At 43.7% G+C, this 19,584-nt stretch overlaps 1 protein-coding gene across 1 annotated transcript in view; it reads right to left on the bottom strand.

The window, feature by feature from the left end:
* The window catches only part of LOC126281392 (dipeptidase 1-like), a 342,362-nt gene that overhangs the window by 7,476 nt on the left and 315,302 nt on the right, over positions 1–19,584 (bottom strand). The window contains exon 10 of the mRNA XM_049980319.1: positions 10,113–10,251. Coding sequence (XP_049836276.1) covers positions 10,113–10,251 — 139 coding nt within the window. The remainder of the gene's footprint in view (positions 1–10,112; positions 10,252–19,584) is intronic.

Genomic DNA, 19,584 nt, shown 5'->3' with positions numbered 1-19,584 from the left:
TCTAGTCCATTTGATACCTCACTGTCTTCATGTAAACTAACTGGCCCTCCACATTTTTCACAACACACACATTCACTTTGTTCGGATGAGTAAATCTACCAGAATATAACTTAAATTACCATTTACATCACTTTCGTTTTGATAAAACTGTGTATCACAATGGTTTATTTTAATCTTCGAAGAACTAATGGGTGTTTCTCTAGATATTGACGAGTTTGCCTGTATTTCTTTGTCTGTAACTTCAGACGCCACATGTTGAACACAATATTTCCCTTTATTCTTTGTAAATGTAGACGTAGATGATCGATGACAGTGAACCCAAAGGCGTCGGGTTATTGAAGATGTCACAGCATTTGTATTTGTGATCTAGCATGTCACGCTGAAGGAGAGCGTGCTCTATGTGTGAACGAACTCTTCGAATTCGAAACTGTTTTACAGCACTCTGTTCCTCACACACCACCACAGTTACGTTACACGTCGCCTTGTGACACACTAGAGTTCGGAGACCTCTAGTGGCAGAGGATTGCAAATATGTAGACATAGAGAAATGTAGAATGTTAATAACCCTCGTTTTATTTCGAAAGCCTTAAAGCTTTACATAAGAAATTCGGAGGCATTACTGTACAGAATGCCCTCTCATTTTTTTTTCAACCTGTTCTTATCGTGTATTATCTTCCCTTTAGTGTATGCATTATTTTTGAGGATTCCATACATCTGGCACGACTTCACATTGTCAGTCTTTTTTCATACACTGCCAAATTGTTTGGAACTGTCTCGACCCTTTTTTTTTTTTTTAAGTCATGCTGTGCACCATGATTTCTTTCGCAGTGGCGACGAATTTTGTATTCCTTAAGAAAAACAATAACTTGATTACAGATAACACTCATTGGTTTGCTGTCTTTCCCTGTAACGAAGTAGTTCACGACTCATATTGTACTGAAGACACGACATTCACAATTATGTTTTCTCTTTTTAGTTTCTGAGCACATATTACACACATATTCGTAAGAAATGAAACTCGAGTTAACAACACAACAAACAGAGTCAGGAACCTTCATTCAACTGCTTGTAGTTCTCCTGGTGGAATCTCTGTTGCTTATGAACCAATTAAGGCAATGCTTCTACCTGCCTCTCAAGATTTAAAAGAGAAGGAATAATAGCGAGCTACGTTACGAATATTTCACTCAAGCGCTGGTCGAATTAAATCCCTCCGCGTCCCAGACGAGACCAGGGAGCCGTATTTTTGACACATTCGCACTAGAGATATGGTATTATAGTATTTACCAAAACAAGAATAAATTAGAGAAAAACGTAAGGCAACTCTTGAAACGCTTAGATAGCGTGATGCAGTAATCGTTTCGGATCTGAAAAATGAGCCAATGATTCCTTTGGAAGAAATGGCGGCCCAGACCAGTGCTTTTTGAGGATGCAGGGACGATGGGACTGCAACATGGGGCTTTTCGGTTCCCCATATGCGCCAGTTCTGTTTATTGACGAAGCCGTCCAGGTAAAAATAAGCTTCGTCGGTAAACCAAATGCTGCCCACATGCATATCGCCGTCATCAATCCTGTGCACTATATCGTTAGCGAATGTCTCTCGTGCAGCAATGGTAGCGGCCCTGAGGGGTTGCCGCGTTCGAATTTTGTATGGATAGAGGTGTAAACTCTGGCGCATGAGACGATACGTGGACGTTGGCGACATGTGGGTCGCAGCTGCAACACGGCGAACGGAAACCCAAGGCCGCTGTTGAATCACCTGCTGCACTAGCTGCCCTCTGTGGTTGCCGTACGCGGTCGCCCTACCTTTCCAGCAAGTTCATCCGTCACGTTCCCAGACCGTTGAAATTTTTCAAACAGATCCTTTATTGTATCGCTTTTCGGTTCTTTGGTTACATTAAACCTCCGCTGAAAACTTCGTCTTGTTGCAACAACACTGTGTTCTAGGCGGTGGAATTCCAACACCAGAAAAATCCTCTGTTCTAAGGAATAAACCATGTTGTCCAGAGCACACTTGCACATTGTGAACAGCACACGCTTACAGCAGAAAGACGACGTACAGAATGGCGCACCCACAGACTGCGTTGTCTTCTATATCTTTCACATCACTTGCAGCGCCATCTGTTGTTGAAAATTGTAACTACTGTAATTTCGAAAGTTTGTCCGCCTGAAAATGTACTGTTGTCCCAAGCATATTGCAACAAACGGTGTATTTCTATCGTTGCTCGTTTAGTTTTTATTGCCGTTTCAAATATACCGGTCATTTTTGAAACACCCTGTATAACAAACGACGAAAAAGCCGAAAATTGGGAGTAAGAGAACACGCTGTTAAGAGAAAATAAGAACTCACGTGATCCTGTATAAACATTGACATAAATCTAAACTTTAATGGACACGCGGAAATCGTTTACCACAGAGGCATAAAAATCGTGAACGAAAGATAGAATCAACGACAAAATAAGCTCTAAGATACCTTAAGTGCGTTAAGAACCACTAAAATGCAATCTGAGTCCCTGTTATGGTGTATGGGTGAGCATATGAGCTCATAGAATCATAAAACTAAAAGCTCGCAGGCTGTTCTCTGAGAACAAGGGCGTATAGAACAACAACAAATGAGGCGCTAATGGTATCGTAGTCCTTTTCCCAGCCGAAAGAAAGGGAGGTACACAATATCGGCTCAAAATGTGGGGATGTGATCAGGTAAGTGAGATATTGAGCACAATTGAGACATCGAAAGAGGAATCGAAAGCATGTACTAACAGAGAATGTCAATGATTCTGGGACCGGGAAGAAAGAGAAAGGGGAACCTACCAGTTCCTTCCTAGCATAAGGCAAAGATAACGAATGTCGTACTTCTTCGCGACCTTGGGCGCAATAAACTACCTGTCGCGAATATGGACCTTTCGACACCAAGGTTCACATCTTCTTGCAGAGTGCTAACTGATAAGACATTACAGACAATGACTGTAAGGTCTTTGGTAATACACCAGTGTACAGCATAAGACTTGCTGTCAACCCATATATCGGCTCACGGAAAGCAGGCCTACATGGCTGAGGGACAACCAAGGAAAGACCATGCATTATCACAACGATACACGCTATCACAAGCACCAACTGGAAAATCCTTAAAAGAGCAGCGAGCAGATGAGCCTCGGGGAGGACCAGAAAGGATTCCCTGTGACTGTCTGCCATCTCCCAATTTTTACAGCTTGGGTGGTACGGCAGAACAACCCTTGTGAATCCTGAGACGCGCTTAAGTGTGTCAGGAGATAAAAGTCCAGTAGTGCGGTCTTACTCTGTGAAACAGCTTTAGAAGAAGGTGTTTAGTATATCAGCTTTACGCGTGTCATCCTCTGTTTCAATGCCATCATCATGCAGGAGTGTCTGGATATGCTGTTTCGAGCCGCTTACTGATTTAACGTAAGACCATAACTTCCCAGGATTTTCTGTTAAGTCGGTACATAGAACTTTACTTTCGAATTCACTGAACGCTTCACGCATAGCCCTCCTTACGCTAACTTTGACATCGTTTAGGTTCTGTTTTTCTGAGAGGTTTTGGCTGCGTTTAAACTTGGAGTGAAGCTCTCTTTGCTTTCGAAGTAGTTTCATAACTTTGTTGTTGATCCGCGGTAGGTTTTTCCTGTCCCTCACAGTTTTACTCGGCACGTACCTGTCTAAAACGCATTTTACAATTGCCTTAAACTTTTTCCATAAACACTCAACATTGTCAGTGTCGGAACAGAAATTTTCGTTTTGATCTGTTAGGTAATTTGAAATCTGCCTTCTATTAATCTTGCTAAACAGATAAACCTTCCTCCCTTTTTTTATATTCCTATTAACTTCCATATCCAGGGATGCTGCAACGGTCTTATGATCCCTGATTCCCTGTTCTGCACTTACAGAGTCGAAACGTTAGGGTCTGTTTGTTATCAGTAGGTCCAAGACGTTATCGCCACGAGTCGGTTCTCTGTTTAATTGCTCGAGGTGATTTTCGGATAGTGCACACAGTATAATGTCACTAGATGCCCTGCCCCTACCACCCGTCCTAATCATCTGAGTGTCCCAGTCTATATCTGGTACATTGAAATCTCCACCTAAGACTATAATATGCTGAAAAAATTTATGTGCAATGTATTCCAAATTTTCTCTCAGTTTTTCTGTCACTAATGCTGCTGAGTCGGGAGGTCGCTAAAAGGAGCCAATTATTAACCTAGCATGGTTGTTGAGTGTAACCTCCACCCATAATATTTCACAGGAACTATCCACTTCTACTTCACTACAGGATAAACTACTACTAACAGTGATAAACACGCCACCACCGGTTGCATGCAATCTATCCTTTCTAAACACCGTCTGTGCCTTTGTAAAAATTTCGGCAGAGTTTATCTCTGGCTTCAGCCAGCTTTCTGTACCTATAACGATTTCAGCTTCGGTGCTTTCTATCAGCACTTGAAGTTCCGGTACTTTACCAATGCATCTTCGACAGTTTACAATTACAATACCGATTGCTGCTTGGTCCCCGCATGTCCTGACTTTGCCCCGCACCCTTTGAGGCTGTTGCCCTTTCTGTACTTGCCCGAGGCCATCTAACCTAAAAAACTGCCCAGTCCACGCCACACAACCCCTGCTACCCGTGTAGCTGCTGGCTGCGTGTAGTGGACTCCTGACCTATTCAGCGGAACCCGAAACCCCACCACCATATGGCGCCAGTCGAGGAATCTGCAGCCCACACGGTCGCAGAACCGTCTATGCCTCTGATTCAGACCCTCCACTCGGCTCTGTACCATAGGTCCGCAGTCAGTTTTGTCGACGATGCTGCTAATGGTGAGCTCTGCTTTCATCCCGCTAGCGAGACAGGCAGTCTTCACCAAATCAGATAGTCGCTGGAAGCCAGAGAGGATTTCCTACGATCCATAGCGACACACATCATTGGTGCCGACATGAGCGACCACCTGCAGATGGGTGCACCCTGTACCCTTCATGGCATCCGGAAGGACCCTTTCCACGTCTGAAATGACTACCCCCGGTATGCACACGGAGGGCACAATGGATATCTTCGCCTCTCTTGCTGCCATATCCCTAAGGGGCCCCATTACGCGCCTTACGTTGGAGTTCCCAACTACCAGTAAGCCCACCCTCTGCCACTGCCCGGATCTTGCAGACTGAGGGGCAACCTCTCGAACAGGACAAGCAGCCATCTCTGGCCGAACATCAGAATCAGCTGGAGACAGAGCCTGAAACAGGTTCGTCAGACAAACTAAAGAGGCCTTCTGTTCAGCCCTCCGGAATGTCTTTCGCACCCTGCCACACCTCGAGACGACCTCCCACTCTGCCACAGGTGAGGGATCAGCCTCAATGTGGGCAGTATCCGGGCAGCCACAGTCTTAGTCCGATCAGGGTATGCGTAGGACGAGCTGGCCGTCCCCGAAAAACCCCCATCCGGACCCCCACCATGACGCCCATTGGCAAGAGCCTCACGCTGTGTGACCGAAGTTAACACTGCCTGAAGCTGGGAGCGAAGGTATGCCGAAGTTCTCTTGACCAGGAATATCCCCTTTGCCTAAGCTAGTTTTCTTTTTATCAGAGTCCCTTTACTACGTCTTCCTCCTGATCACCATTCCCGATGTTAGGCTTCTCGTTATCCTCATTTCTGTGCTTCTCATTACTTCCGCATTTTTTCCATTTACTCATAATTAATATTGAGTTCTCATTTGGCTGTTCATTCCGTCTAACACATACTGTAATTCTTCTTCACTTTCACTGAGGACAGATATGTCGTCAGCGAATTGATATCTTTTCACTCTGACTTTTAGTCTCCCTCTTGAACCTTTCTTTTATTGCCGTCATTGCTTCTTAGATGTTTGAGATGTAAGAGCTATCTTAATACTTCTTGAACTGAGCACATCGTTCTTGGCCACCGGTCTTCTCCTTGGTTGTTGCACATAATGTAATTATTTGTCTTTCCCAATGGCTTCCTCTCATTTTTCTCAGAGTTTCGAACACCTCTGCCCAGTTTATATCGTCGAACGCATTTTCTAGGTCCAGAAATCCTCTGAGCATATCTTTATTTTTCTTGTCTTCCTTCCATTATAAAGGACAAAGCCAGGAATGCCAGTCTGGTGACTTTACCTTTCCTTAAGTCAAACTGATCGTCATCTAACATTTCCTCAGTTTTCCTTTGCGTTATTCTGTATGTTATATGTAGAAACACAGGGTGTTTAGGAGAAGTGTCACATATTCCTACACGATTTTCAATCCATCCCCACGCTTTGCAAAATCAGATATAATGTCTTTTGGGACAACAGCAATCAGTGAAATTATAATGTTACTTAAAAACCGTCTTGATTGCAAATATTTTTATTCATATGACCGGTTTCGGTTCATTCAGAACCATCTTCAGATCTGAAGATGGTTCTGAATGAACCGAAACCGGTCATATGAATAAAAATATTTGCAATCAAGACGGTTTTTAAGTAACATTACCATCCCCACGCAATGACGATTGAGGTACTGTCGCACGAGCTGTACGAAATGAGGCAAGACACTGTCTAGCTTAAAGCACAAGCTTTGTTTTTTGCAAGGGTAACCACTGCAGGCAATGGAAACCACTGCATTAAAGACACGTAACGTGTATCCACAGGACATGTGGCCTGTAGTTGAAGAAGTGTCATGATGATCTCTCCATTGGCAATAGATTGGGATAGTCCCCCGTTCGGATCTCCGGGAGGGGACTGCCAAGGGGGAGGTTACCATGAGAAAAAGATTGAATAATCAACGAAAGGATAATGACCTACGAGTCGGGGCGTGGAATGTCAGAAGCTTGAACGTGGTAGGGAAACTCGAAAATCGGAAAAGGGAAATGCAAAGGCTCAAACTAGATATAGTAGGGGTCAGTGAAGTGAAGTGGAAGGAAGACAAGGATTTCTGGTCAGATGACTATCGGGTAATATCAACAGCAGCAGAAAATGGTGTAACAGGTGTAGGATTCGTTATGAATAGGGAGGTAGGGCAGAGGGTGTGTTACTGTGAACAGTTCAGTGAGCGCGTTGTTCTAATCAGAATCGACAGCAGACCAACACCGACAACGATAATTCAGGTATACATGCCGACGTCGCAAGCTGAAGATGAACAGACAGAGAAAGTGTATGAGGATATTGAAAGGGTAATGCAGTATGTAAAGGGGGACGAAAGTCTAATAGTCATGGGCAACTGGAATGCAGTTGTAGGGGAAGGAGAAGAAGAAAACGTTACAGGAGAATATGGGCTTGGGACAAGGAATGAAAGAGGAGAAAGACTAATTGAGTTCTGTAACAAGTTTCAGCTAGTAATAGCGAATACCCTGCTCAAGAATCACAAGAGGAGGAGGTATACTTGGAAAAGGCCGGGAGATATGGGGAGATTTCAATTAGATTACATCATGGTCAAACAAAGATTCCGAAATCAGATACTGGATTGTAAGGCGTACCCAGGAGCACATATAGACTCAGATCACAATATAGTAGTGATGAAGAGTAGCCTGAAGTTCAAGACGTTAGTCAGGAAGAATCAATACGCAAAGAAGTGGGATACGGAAGTTCTAAGGAATGACGAGATACGTTTGAAGTTCTCTAACGCTATAGATACAGCAATAAGGAATAGCGCAGTAGGCAGCTCAGTTGAAGAGGAGTGGACATCTCTAAAAAGGGCCGTCACAGAAGTTGGGAAGGAAAACATAGGTACAAAGAAGGTAGCTGCGAAGAAACCATGGGTAACAGAAGAAATACTTCAGTTGATTTATGAAAGGAGGAAGTACAAACATGTTCGGGAAAATTAGGAATACAGAAATACAAGTCGCTGAGGAATGAAATAAATAGGAAGTGCAGGGAAGCTAAGACGAAATGGCTGCAGGAAAAATGTGAAGACATCGAAAAAGATATGATTGTCGGAAGGACAGACTCAGCATACAGGAAAGTCAAAACAACCTTTGGTGACATTAAAAGCAACGGTGGTAACATTAAGAGTGCAACGGGAATTCCACTGTAAATGCAGAGGAGAGAGCAGATAGGTGGAAAGAATACCTTCAAAGCCTCTATGAGGGTGAAGATTTATCTGATGTGATAGAAGAAGAAACAGGAGTCGATTTAGAAGAGATAGGGGATCCAGTATTAGAATCGGAATTTAAAAGAGCTTTGGAGGACTTACGGTCAAATAACGCAGAAGGCATAGGTAACATTCCATAAGAATTTCTAAAATCATTAAAGGAAGTTGCAACAAAACGACTATTCACATTGGTGTGTAGAATATACGAGTCTGGCGACATACCATCTGACTTTCGGAAAAGCATCATCCACACAATTCCGAAGACGGCAAGAGCTGACAAGTGCGAGAATTATCGCACAATCAGCTCATCAGCTCATGCATCGAAGCTGCTTACAAGAATAATATACAGAAGAATGGAAAAGAAAATGATAATGCGCTAGGTGACGATCCGTTTGGCTTTAGGAAAAGTAAAGGCACGAGAAAGGCAATTCTGACGTTACGGCTAATAATGGAAGCAAGGCTAAAGAAAAATCAAGACACTTTCATAGGATTTGTCGACTTGGAAAAAGCGTTCGACAATATAAAATGGTGCAAGCTGTTCGAGATACTGAAAAAAGTAGGGGTAAGCTATAGGGAGAGACGGGACATATGTACAACAACCAAGAGGGAATAATAAGAGTGGACGATCAAGAACGAAGTGCTCGTATTAAGAAGGGTGTAAGACAAGGCTGTAGCCTTTCGCCCCTACTCGTCAATCTGTACATCGAGGAAGCAATGATGGAAATAAAAGAAAGTTTCAGGAATGGAATTAAAATACAAGGTGAAAGGATATCAATGATACAATTCTCTGATGACATTGCTATCCTGAGTGAAAGTGAAGAAGAATTAAATGATCTTCTGAACGGAATGAACAGTCTAATGAGTACACAGTATGGTTTGAGAGTAAATCGGAGAAAGACGAAGGTAATGAGAAGTAGTAGAAACGAGAACAGCGAGAAACTTAACATCAGGATCGATGTTCTCGAAGTCAATGAAGTTAAGGAATTCAGCTACCTAGGCAGTAAAATAACCAATGACGGACGGAGCAAGGAGGACATCAAAAGCAGACTCGCTATGGCAAAAAAGGCGTTTTTGGCCAAGAGAAGTCTACTAATATCAAATACCGGCCTTAATTTGAGGAAGAAATTTCTGAGGATGTCCGTCTGTAGTACAGCATTGTATGGTAGTGAAACATGGACTGTGGGAAAACCGGAACAGAAGATAATCGGAGCATTTGAGATAAGGTGGACTGATAAGATAAGGAATGAGGAGGTTATACGCAGAATCGGAGAGGAAAGGAATATGTGGAAAACATTGGTAAGGAGAAGGGACAGGATGATAGGACATCTGTTAAGACATGAGGGAATGACTTCCATGGTACTAGAGGGAGCTGTAGAGGGCAAAAACTGTAGAGGAAGACTGAGTTTGGAATACGTCAAGCAAATAATTGAGGACGTAGGTTGCAAGTGCTATTCTGAGATGAAGAGATTAGCACAGGAAAGGAATTCGTGGCGGGCCGCATCAAACCTCGCATCAAACCAGTCAGTAGACTGATGATAAAAAAAAAACATCCCCGCTGTAATTTTACGTGTACAAATCGGTGATACACAGCACTGTTCATCTGGTAAAGTGAATATGTCACCGATGATTCCTGCCCGTGAATTGATACTGAAGCTATCCTGATGCCCTACCTGTATGACAGCTGAAGGGTTAGTATCTAGCTACACTTGCGCTTTGTGGTAAATTACTACGACATCGGTTGTGGTTGCCTATAACATCGAAAACGAGGCTACACATTACTCATCATAAGGTACTGGTTTCCGCACGTACAATTATGGGACGTTTCCTTCTAGTTTCCACCAATACTACCTCCTGTAGGAATGTGCGACACTTTTTGTGAACACCCGGTTCACGGCAGCAGGCTGATTATAAATGTCACTCTGAGGCACAGAGTTTGGTAGTAGAGAAGGAACGTCGGCAGGCTTCATCAATCCACCCAGAGGACCGATAACAAAAAACAAGGTCCCTGTGTCAGCAGCGTGCGGCCGGCTACTCACGCGCTCCACCTCCCGGAAGACCCTGATGAGGTTCCTGCCGGCAAGCTTCTGGAGGTCGCCCTCGGTCCAGCCGCCCCGCGCCATCAGCTCGGCCAGCAGGTGCGGGTACCGCGACACGTCCTCCAGGCCCTGTGGCGTGCTGCAAAAGTGGTGGCAAACTATGAGCTCAACTGCTGTATTCACGTGTGTTAAACGTCTTCGGCAAACAAGTCTCCAAACAATAAATATTCATTCGAATTAAAATCACTCATAACGAATCTCTCGGCATCTGTTGTGTTAGGTATAGATATACTACCTATTTATTGTCCGCCCGGTTGGCCGTGCGGTCTAACGCCCGGCTTTCTGTGCGGGAAGGAGCGCCGGTCCCCGGCACGAATCCGCCCGGCGGATTGGTGTTGAGGTCCGGTGAGCCGGCCAGTCTGTGGATGGATTTTAGGCGGTTTTCCATCTGCCTCGGCAAATGTGGGCTGGTTCCCCTTATCCCGCCTCAGCTACACTATGTCGGCGATTGCTGCGCAAACAAGTTCTCCACGTACACGTACACCACCATTACTCTACCACGCAAACATAGCGGCTACACCCGTCTCGTGTGAGACGTTCCCTGGGGGGGTCCACCGAAGGGCCCGTACCGCACAATAACCCTGGGTTCGGTGTGGGGCGGCAGAGGTGTGAAGTGAACTGCGGTCGTCGTCGTCGTGGGGTTGCGGACCACTACGGCTGCGGCGGGGACGGAGCCTGTCCGTCGTTTCTAGGTTAACATAACATAACCTATTTATTAGTGGCATATGATGATTTGTGGTGGACCGAGACTCCAACGCGGATTTCCCGCTTATCGTTAGCTAGCGTTAGCCTTAACCACTTTGGCTTTCCGCTCAAGTCTCCCGACCTGAAAGAGACTTCAGTGTCACACCTTTTTATATCCCTGTGCCGCAGGCCTCTACACTCATCTCTTTTTGCTCGCAGCTTTAGTTTCTATACGGCCACCGGTGAGAACGAGGCAATGATGAATCGAAACCCATGACGCAAGACGACAATATCGTGGCTCTTTTTTTTTACATCTACATCTACATCCATACTCCGCAAGCCACCTGACGCTGTGTGGCGCAGGGTACTCTGAGTACGTCCATCGATTCTCCCTTCTATTCCAGTCTCGTATTGTACGTGGAAAGAAGGATTGTCGGTATGCTTCTGTGAGGGCTCTAATCTCTCTGATTTTATCCTCATGGTCTCTTCGCGAGATATACGTAGGAGGGAGCTATATACTGCCTGACTCTTCGGTGAAGGTATGTTCTCGAAACTTTAACAAAAGCCCGTACCGAGCTACTGAGCGTCTCTCCTGCAGAGTCTTCCACTCAAGTTTATCTATCATCTCCGTAACGCTTTCGCGATTACTAAATGATCGTGTAACGAAGCGCGCTGCTCTCCGTTGGATCTTCTCTATCTCTTCTATCAACCCTACCTGGTGCGGATCCCACACTGCTGAGCAGTATTCAAGCATTGGGCGAACAAGCGTACTGTAACCTACTTCCATTGTTGTCGGATTGCATTTCCTTAGGATTCTTCCAATGAGTCTCAGTCTGGCATCTGCTTTACCGACGACCAACTTTATATGATCATTCCGTTTTAAATCACTCCTAATGCGTACCCCCAGATAATTTATGGAATTAACTGCTTCCAGTTGCTGACCTGCTATTTTGTAGCTAAATGATAAGGGACCTATCTTTCTATGTATTCGCATCACATTACACTTGTCTACATTGAGATTCAATTGCCATTCCGTGCACCATGCGTCAATTCCCTGCAGATCCTCCTGCATTTCAGTACAATTTTCCATTGTTGCAACCTCTCGATACACCACAGCATCATCTGCAAAAAGCCTCAGTGAACTTCCGATGTCATCCAGCAGGTCATTTATGTATATTGTGAATAGCAACGGTCCTATGACACTCCCCTGCGGCACAAATGAAATCACTATTACTTCGGAAGACTTCTCTCCATTTAGAATGACATGCTGCGTTCTGTTATCTAGGAACTTCTCAATCCAATCACACCATTGATCTGATAGTCCGTATGCTCTTACTTTGTTCATTAAACGACTGTGGGGAACTGTGTCAAACGCCTTGCGGAAGTCAAGAAACACGGCATCTACCTGTGAACCCGTGTCTAAGGTCCTCTGAGTCTCGTGGACGAATAGCGCGAGCTGGGTTTCACACGACCGTCTCTTTCGAAACCCATGTTGATTCCTACAGAGTAGATTTCTAGTCTCCAGAAAAGACATTGTATTCGAACATAATACGTGTTCCAAAATTCTGCAACTGATCGATGTTAGAGGTATAGGTCTATAGTTCTGCACATCTGTTCGACGTCCCTTCTTGAAAACGGGGATGACCTGTGCCCTTTTCCAATCCTTTGGAACGCTTCGCTTTTCTAGAGACGTACGGTACACCGCTGCAAGAAGGGGGGGGGGGGGGGGGGCAAGTTCCTTCGCGTACTCTGTGTAAAATTGAACAGGTATCCCATCAGGACCAGCGGCATTTCCTCTATTGAGCGATTTTAATTGTTTCTCTGTGCCTCTGTCGTCTATTTCGATATCTACCATTTTGTCAACTGTGCGACAATCTAGAGAAGGAAGCACAGTGCAGTCTTCCTCTGTGAAACAGCTTTGGAAGAAGACATTTAGTATTTCGGCCTTTAGTCTGTCATCCTCTGTTTCAGTACCATTTTGGTCACAGAGTGTCTGGATATTTTGTTTTGATCCACCTACCGCTTTGACATAGGATCAAAATTTCGTAGGATTTTCTGCCAAGTCAGTACATAGAACTTTACTTTCGAATTCACTGAAAGCCTCTCGCATAGCCCTCCTCACACTGCATTTCGCTTCGCGTAATTTTTGTTTGTCTGTAAGGCTTTGGCTATGTTTATGTTTGCTGTGAAGTTCCCTTTGCTTCCGCAGCAGTTTTCTAACTCGGTTGTTGTACCACGGTGGCTCTTTTCCATCTCTTACGATCTTGCTTGGCACATACTCATCTAACGAATATTGTACGATGATTTTGAACTTTGTCCACTGATCCTCAACACTATCTGTACATGAGACAAAACTTTTGTGTTGAGCCGTCAGGTACTCTGTAATCTGCTTTTTGTCACTTTTGCTAAACAGAAAAATCTTCCTACCTTTTTTTAATATTTCTATTTAGGGCTGAAATCATCGATGCAGTAACCGCTTTATGATTGCTGATTCCCTGTTCTGCATTAACTGATTCAAATAGTTCGGGTCTGTTTGTCACCAGAAGGTCTAATATGTTATCGCCACAAGTCGGTTCTCTGTTTAACAGCTCAAGGTAGTTTTCAGATAAAGCACTTAAAATATTTCACTGGATTCTTTGTCCCATCCGTTATGAAGGTTTGATTCTCCCAGTCTATATCCGGCAAATTAAAATCTCCACCCAGAACTACAACATGGTGGGGAAATCTACTCGAAATATTTTCCAAATTATTCTTCAGGTGCTGAGCCACAACAGCTGCTGAGCCCGGGGGCCTATAGAGACATCCAATTACCATGTCTGAGCCTGCTTTAACCGTGACCTTCACCCAAATCATTTCACAATCCGTCAATTTCCTTCGATACTATTGCACTTCTTATCGCTATAAACACGCCTCCCCCTTCACTGTCCAGCCTGTCTCTGCAGTATACATTCCAATCTGAGTTTAGGATTTCATTACTGTTTACATGTGGTTTCAGCCAACTTTCTGTCCCTAGTACTATATGGGCGTTGTGACCGTTTGTTAATGAGAGCAGTTCTGGGACGTTTCTATAGACGCTCCTGCAGTTTACTATTAGCTCATTAATATTGTCATTCCCTGTTTCCCTTTGAATACTCCTACCTTGCCGCGTCTCAGGAGGCGTCTTGTCGGGCGTAGGGAGGGAATTCTCTAACCCCCATGTGCACTCCACATGTACTCCGCTACCCTTTTAGCCGCTTCCGGCGTGTAGTGCACGCCTGACCTATTCAAGGGGATCCTACATTTCTTCACCCCATAGCGGAGGTCGAGAAATTTGCACCCCAGCTCTCCGCAGAATCGTCTGAGCCTCTGGTTTAAGCCTTCCACTCGGCTCCAAACCAGAGGACAGCGATCGGTTCTGGGAACGATATTACAAATAGTTAGCTCTGACTCCACCCCGCGAGCGAGGCTCATAATATGTACTCACTCGTGCTTGAATACAAAGTAAAGCTCAAGTGATGAATATAGGGGACTATGACGGTGTGACATATGGAAATTGAGTTTAATCCTGGAGATGTGAACAGGCAGCTGAAATGATTTAGGCGACCGCTCGCGATAAGTGGGAAATTAGAGTCCCGGACCAGCAAATATTTTCGTGTCACTAACTGGTGGTATATCCATACCTAACACAGCTGGTACCAGCATATACAAAATCAGCGAATTATTTGGATTTAATTTCGGACGGGTTGGTGTCAATCGTCATTAATGTCTGCTCTACCAGTTATCCAAGTAAATAAAGATTCAATAAGAGCCATTTTCCTTTTTTATTGAGTGTGTAATAATTAGTAACGTAGGTTGACAAGTGTGAAAATATCTAGTACAGCAGTAAAAGCTTTCTAGTAAACGTGGGCCCCGTAAAAAAGGCTTTGGCGAGATACTTACAAGACTGTCCTTACAATCCATCACGGGTTTTTGTATGAAATAGTGCCCTCACTGATAAGCATATACTCGGGCTGGTACACAAACAATACCAATGTAAATATCAAGGTACCGTGGCTTAACTAAGATTTTTGGGGGTCCCCTAGAAATAAATTTTGGGTGCCTTACTTATTAACAAACTTTCAAAGATCAAATATGAAAACATTCTTCATTCAAACAGCACAATTCGCATTAAAAATGTACGAAACTCACTCATTGAAGTACCTATTAACTTGTCCATCAAGCCATGCATTTTCTCGGTCTGCGATTTTCCAGCACGTTAAACAACACACTGCATTTACAGTATGGAAATAGCATTTCAAAGTTGTTCAGTTTACTCACCTGTAATAGTATGATTATAATAACAATCGCAGCTAAACGATCATTTGGCACTAGTGTATGCAGAAAATAGCACGATCTGCCATTTACAATTTTGGCTTAATCTCTTCAATCATCAGTGCTAAAATCTCCATCAGTGCTAAAAGCACCACTTTTCAGATTACCTCGAAGTTGAGAACGATCTGTTCATGGTAGTCTGCTTTCAAATCGCGCATCACCAGAATTTACACCCGATTCATTTTCACAGTTCCGTGTCCTCTGTGGTTTTCAAACCATCATAAACTTCCCCGTTTACTTCCAATTCCAAGTTTTAAATTGTCAGACTTTTCACCAGTTTCACTTTTATTACTAATTTTAAATTTCGCCTTCAGAGCCATGAGGTAAAGTTTCAGAAACTCTATTCCAACTAGGAAGTGCCATCGATGGTCTAAGGATAATTATCCTTGACTACACTCATTGCGGCTGGGAGTGATGCCCGTGCAGAGGATGAGTTCTCTCCTGCGCCATTGTCTTTCTTTCCTCACTTTCAACAGCTTCATTTCCAAAAGAAGGTGTGGTGCTATTCCGGCGAGGTGGTAAACCATCCGACTTGCGTTGATGTCTATCAACCACTTATGATTCAGTAGGTATTACTAAGAGCTATGTCTACCTGTTTGGCTTGAGCTGTATTACACCAAACAGGGCAAGCGCACTCTCCTGCAAAACAGCACAGTGCCACTGCAGAAATTCCTATAGTTTGAGGTTCACTATCCACTGTGATGCGGCCAGTTGCCGTAGAAATTTTTTGCTAGTTGAAACTTTTGATTTGCTCGATGCTGCTGTTTGCACACGCAAATAATTTCTATAGCATTACCACTGTCAGTAACACTCTTCAAAAAATCAAATTTTGAGAGGATTGGTAGGAAGCACTACCTTATTGTTAATACACTGTTGGACACCCAAAATGCAACACCCTCAAGGAAGCATGCAAATCAGGTGAAATTCGCAGCATGTACTTTTGGTGATGAGAGGTGCAAATGACTAGCATTTCAGCGCAGGCGCACGTCACGGGCACCAGTAGTCCCACCTGCAAGCGGTATATGAAGGTGGAAGAGGCGGACGTGTGGACGTACTAGAATTATACTTCCGTGTTTTTGTTTTGCGTCAGCAGCTTCAGCATGCCTCTCAGAAGATGGCGAGCGTCTACAGACCAGAACAATAAATTTTTTGATTATATCCCGATGTAAGTGCCCAAAGACTTTCTTAACAAGAAACTATGTTACGATTTGTGTGCCTTTTGTTGTACTCAAACGCCTTTATTATTAGAATATTTCACTCTTGTGTCACACAAGAAATTTTGTTTTCCGTTTCATTTGCATAAATACAAATTTTGACTGTGTTTATCAATTTTCCTTAAGATTCGTGATAAATTTTCTGCAATTTAACTATTTACTAGTGAATTCCGTGCTATTTACCATGCAACTTTCACTGGTAAACAATGTGCTCTGTTTAACAAGTCAATACAAAACTAAATGACTACTTAAATTTGTGTCCAGTTTTTCACAAGCAAAGGGAAATAATTTGTAAATTACAGATGCAAATATTTCCATTATTAAACAAACAAATTTTATGTTTGTTTTAATACTCAGTTTAATAAATAATACATATTTATTGAAGATAGAGCGATGAAGTACGTTATGATTCACTACAGCCGTCAGCAATTACCTTACACGGAATTGTTTTCTCCTTTTTTTTATTTAGAAGTAGTCTTTATCACGCTGAGCACCGCAGCTGATAGTAAAGGTAATCATTAATGAAAACAACCTCAGCTGTATTGTTACATATTTATTGTGTTACGACCGGTTTCGTGCCGACCGTGGAAGAATGGCCAGCAGACGCTACTTGCTACAGTACACACGGCACGAACTATACGCTGTTTACTGTACGCATCATGCCGTTTCTTCTCTCCATACTTTCGCAAAGCGGTCGGCAGTATGTTTGCGATAAGTGCGTTTTGGATTCGGTCTTTAACAGCCACACCATTTACGATATTACCGTAGCACAACTCTGCAATTATAAGATGTTCAGCAAACAATACCGATCGTAACGCAATAAATGTCTAATAATAAGATCTGTGATGTTTCTCATTAATCATTAACTTTAATATTTACCCCTGGAATAAGATTGAGAAATTTATTTCTATTTCAGGGCAATGACTACATAGTACTTACTTTGAAAGAAAGAACAACCTATCTCCACGAGCACTATATTCACTTACAACGTGAGTTCAAGCAGTATTGGATCACATTTATTTTGTCGGTCAATTTCGAGTGCAAAAGTGCTAAATTTTTGATGGGACGTCGTGGAATATTCCCGCTGTAGCCCCTGTAGTTTTATGAAGTTCCGATGTGTGGCAGTGTTTGGTGAAGCCTTCAAAATGTCTGTAATGGAGACGCCTTCAAAGCAGACAGCTGACATTGAGTTTCTTTTTGCGGAAAACCAGGGCATCGCAGATATCAATAGGAAGTTGCAGAATGTACACAGAGACTTGGCAGTGAACAAAAGCACGGTAACGTGTCTGTCACCATCGCAAGAAGGTCGCACAAGCCTGTCCAATCATTGGACTACCGGCCGGCCGCACACAGCTGTGACTCCCGCTGTGTCGGAACGTGCGGACGTTTTTACTCGAGGCGATCGAGGGATGAAAATCAGACACCTCGGTGCTCATCTGGACGTCTCTGTTGGCAGTGCTGACTCTTGCCTACATGTTGGGATATGAAAGGTGTGTGCCCGCTGCATTCCTCGTCGCCTATGCACCTTGCGACTTCCTTCTGTTTGGCCCAATGAAGGATGCACTCCGAGGGAAGCAACACGTGGATGATGGGAAGGTTACGATTCAGCAAGACGTGGCTCCGACTGCGACCGATAGTAGTACCATCAGAGTCATCCGGTAATGTAGTGTAAGGCCGTGCATTCAAGGAGGTTATGTCGACAAATGGGGTTTCATTGCCACAAGAGTGGTAAAGAATATGGTGCCTTGCAATCCTGTACAAAACCAACCTGCTCTCACCGAAATTGTGTAGCATTACTTATTGGACGCTCCTCGGACTATTTAATATGTCTTACATAGGACCTAAGGAAAATCTTAATAGTGTCGAAGTGGTGGTGGTGGTGGTGGGGGGGGGGGGGGTAAGAGACGTCAAAAGATACGTCGCTTGTGTGTGGAAAACATTTTCCTGCTGCCCTTAGGTAGGACGGTAGTCGTCGGGTTTTTGGGTTGCAACCAGGGTTTTAAAAATGATGAGAGTATGAAGTTGGGAGACAACGATATTCAGTGATGAGTAGAGATTGTTTTCCGATTTTTGTGAGATTGGGAGTGAATTTGAGCTTCTGCTAAGTGCATTGATCTTTCATATTAGAATATGAAGAGATAAGCTACTTTGACGACCTGTTCGGTAACAACCAGGCAGACATTGTGAGGTCTTAAAGAAGACAATAAATTCGATTTGTTCCAGTAATTGTGTGGGTTGTCCCTCTTAACTTTACACAGTTATCCACTTCGTCATCAAGTAGATGCAATAAACCAGTTGGAGTCGATGTAGCAACTGTCTGATGGCGCTAAATTTCCAGTTCAGTGGTCAGATATGAGAATCTTTTGTTACTAATTGTTTTGCTACAGGTCATCAATCATTCGTATATAAGACGTGACGATCTTAACCTTTCCTCGTGGGGCAAAGTGAGGCTGGTGACCCCTATTCTGTTTAAATGTATATGTACAGATATGGATGTAAAGAACTCCAGTGTAGCAAGAAACGCCAGGTAGCAGTGCGTCGCTTGATATGTCTCACCTATAACACGGCGCTAGGAGTGCGTGGCCGAGTGAGCGTCAGACGTCGTGGAAAATCGGAGACGACGGCTAGAAGGAACGTTTCAAATAATGTACTCGTCTAAGCAGTGAAATACGAATTATTTCAAATATCCTCTATACAATTCACTGCCCACTTTCATCAACCATATTTCTCAGATGACGCCAGGAGGAAGAATCTAGAAGAGTGAGATGAGGATCTTGGAGGGCAACTTGTGGACCACTGACGTAGTTTTTTTTTGATGATATTAGAGTGATAGGTGCCAGCTTAACACTAGCAGAAAGACGTTCCTGTGACCCATCACGCACCTATGTCGTTCTAGGGCCTCGGACGTGGGTGAAACTACAGCCCAATTCGATTAAGACTTCATCTTATACATTTGTAGCATCGAGGATAACAGAATACTTCGTACTGAAGCCAATGGTGGCTTGATAAATTGTTCAAATGGCTCTGAGCACTATGGGACGTAGTTTCTGAGGTCATTAGTACCCTAGAACGTAGAAGTACTTAAACCTAACTAACCTAATGACATCACAAACATCCATGCCCGAGGCAGGATTCGAACATGCGACCGTAACGGTCGCGCGGCC

This window comes from Schistocerca gregaria, chromosome 7 (genome assembly GCF_023897955.1).
Source record: "Schistocerca gregaria isolate iqSchGreg1 chromosome 7, iqSchGreg1.2, whole genome shotgun sequence".
Taxonomy (NCBI): Eukaryota; Metazoa; Arthropoda; class Insecta; order Orthoptera; family Acrididae; genus Schistocerca; species Schistocerca gregaria.
Note: the sequence above shows the minus strand (reverse complement) of the source record. Positions and strands in the feature narration are given on the sequence as shown.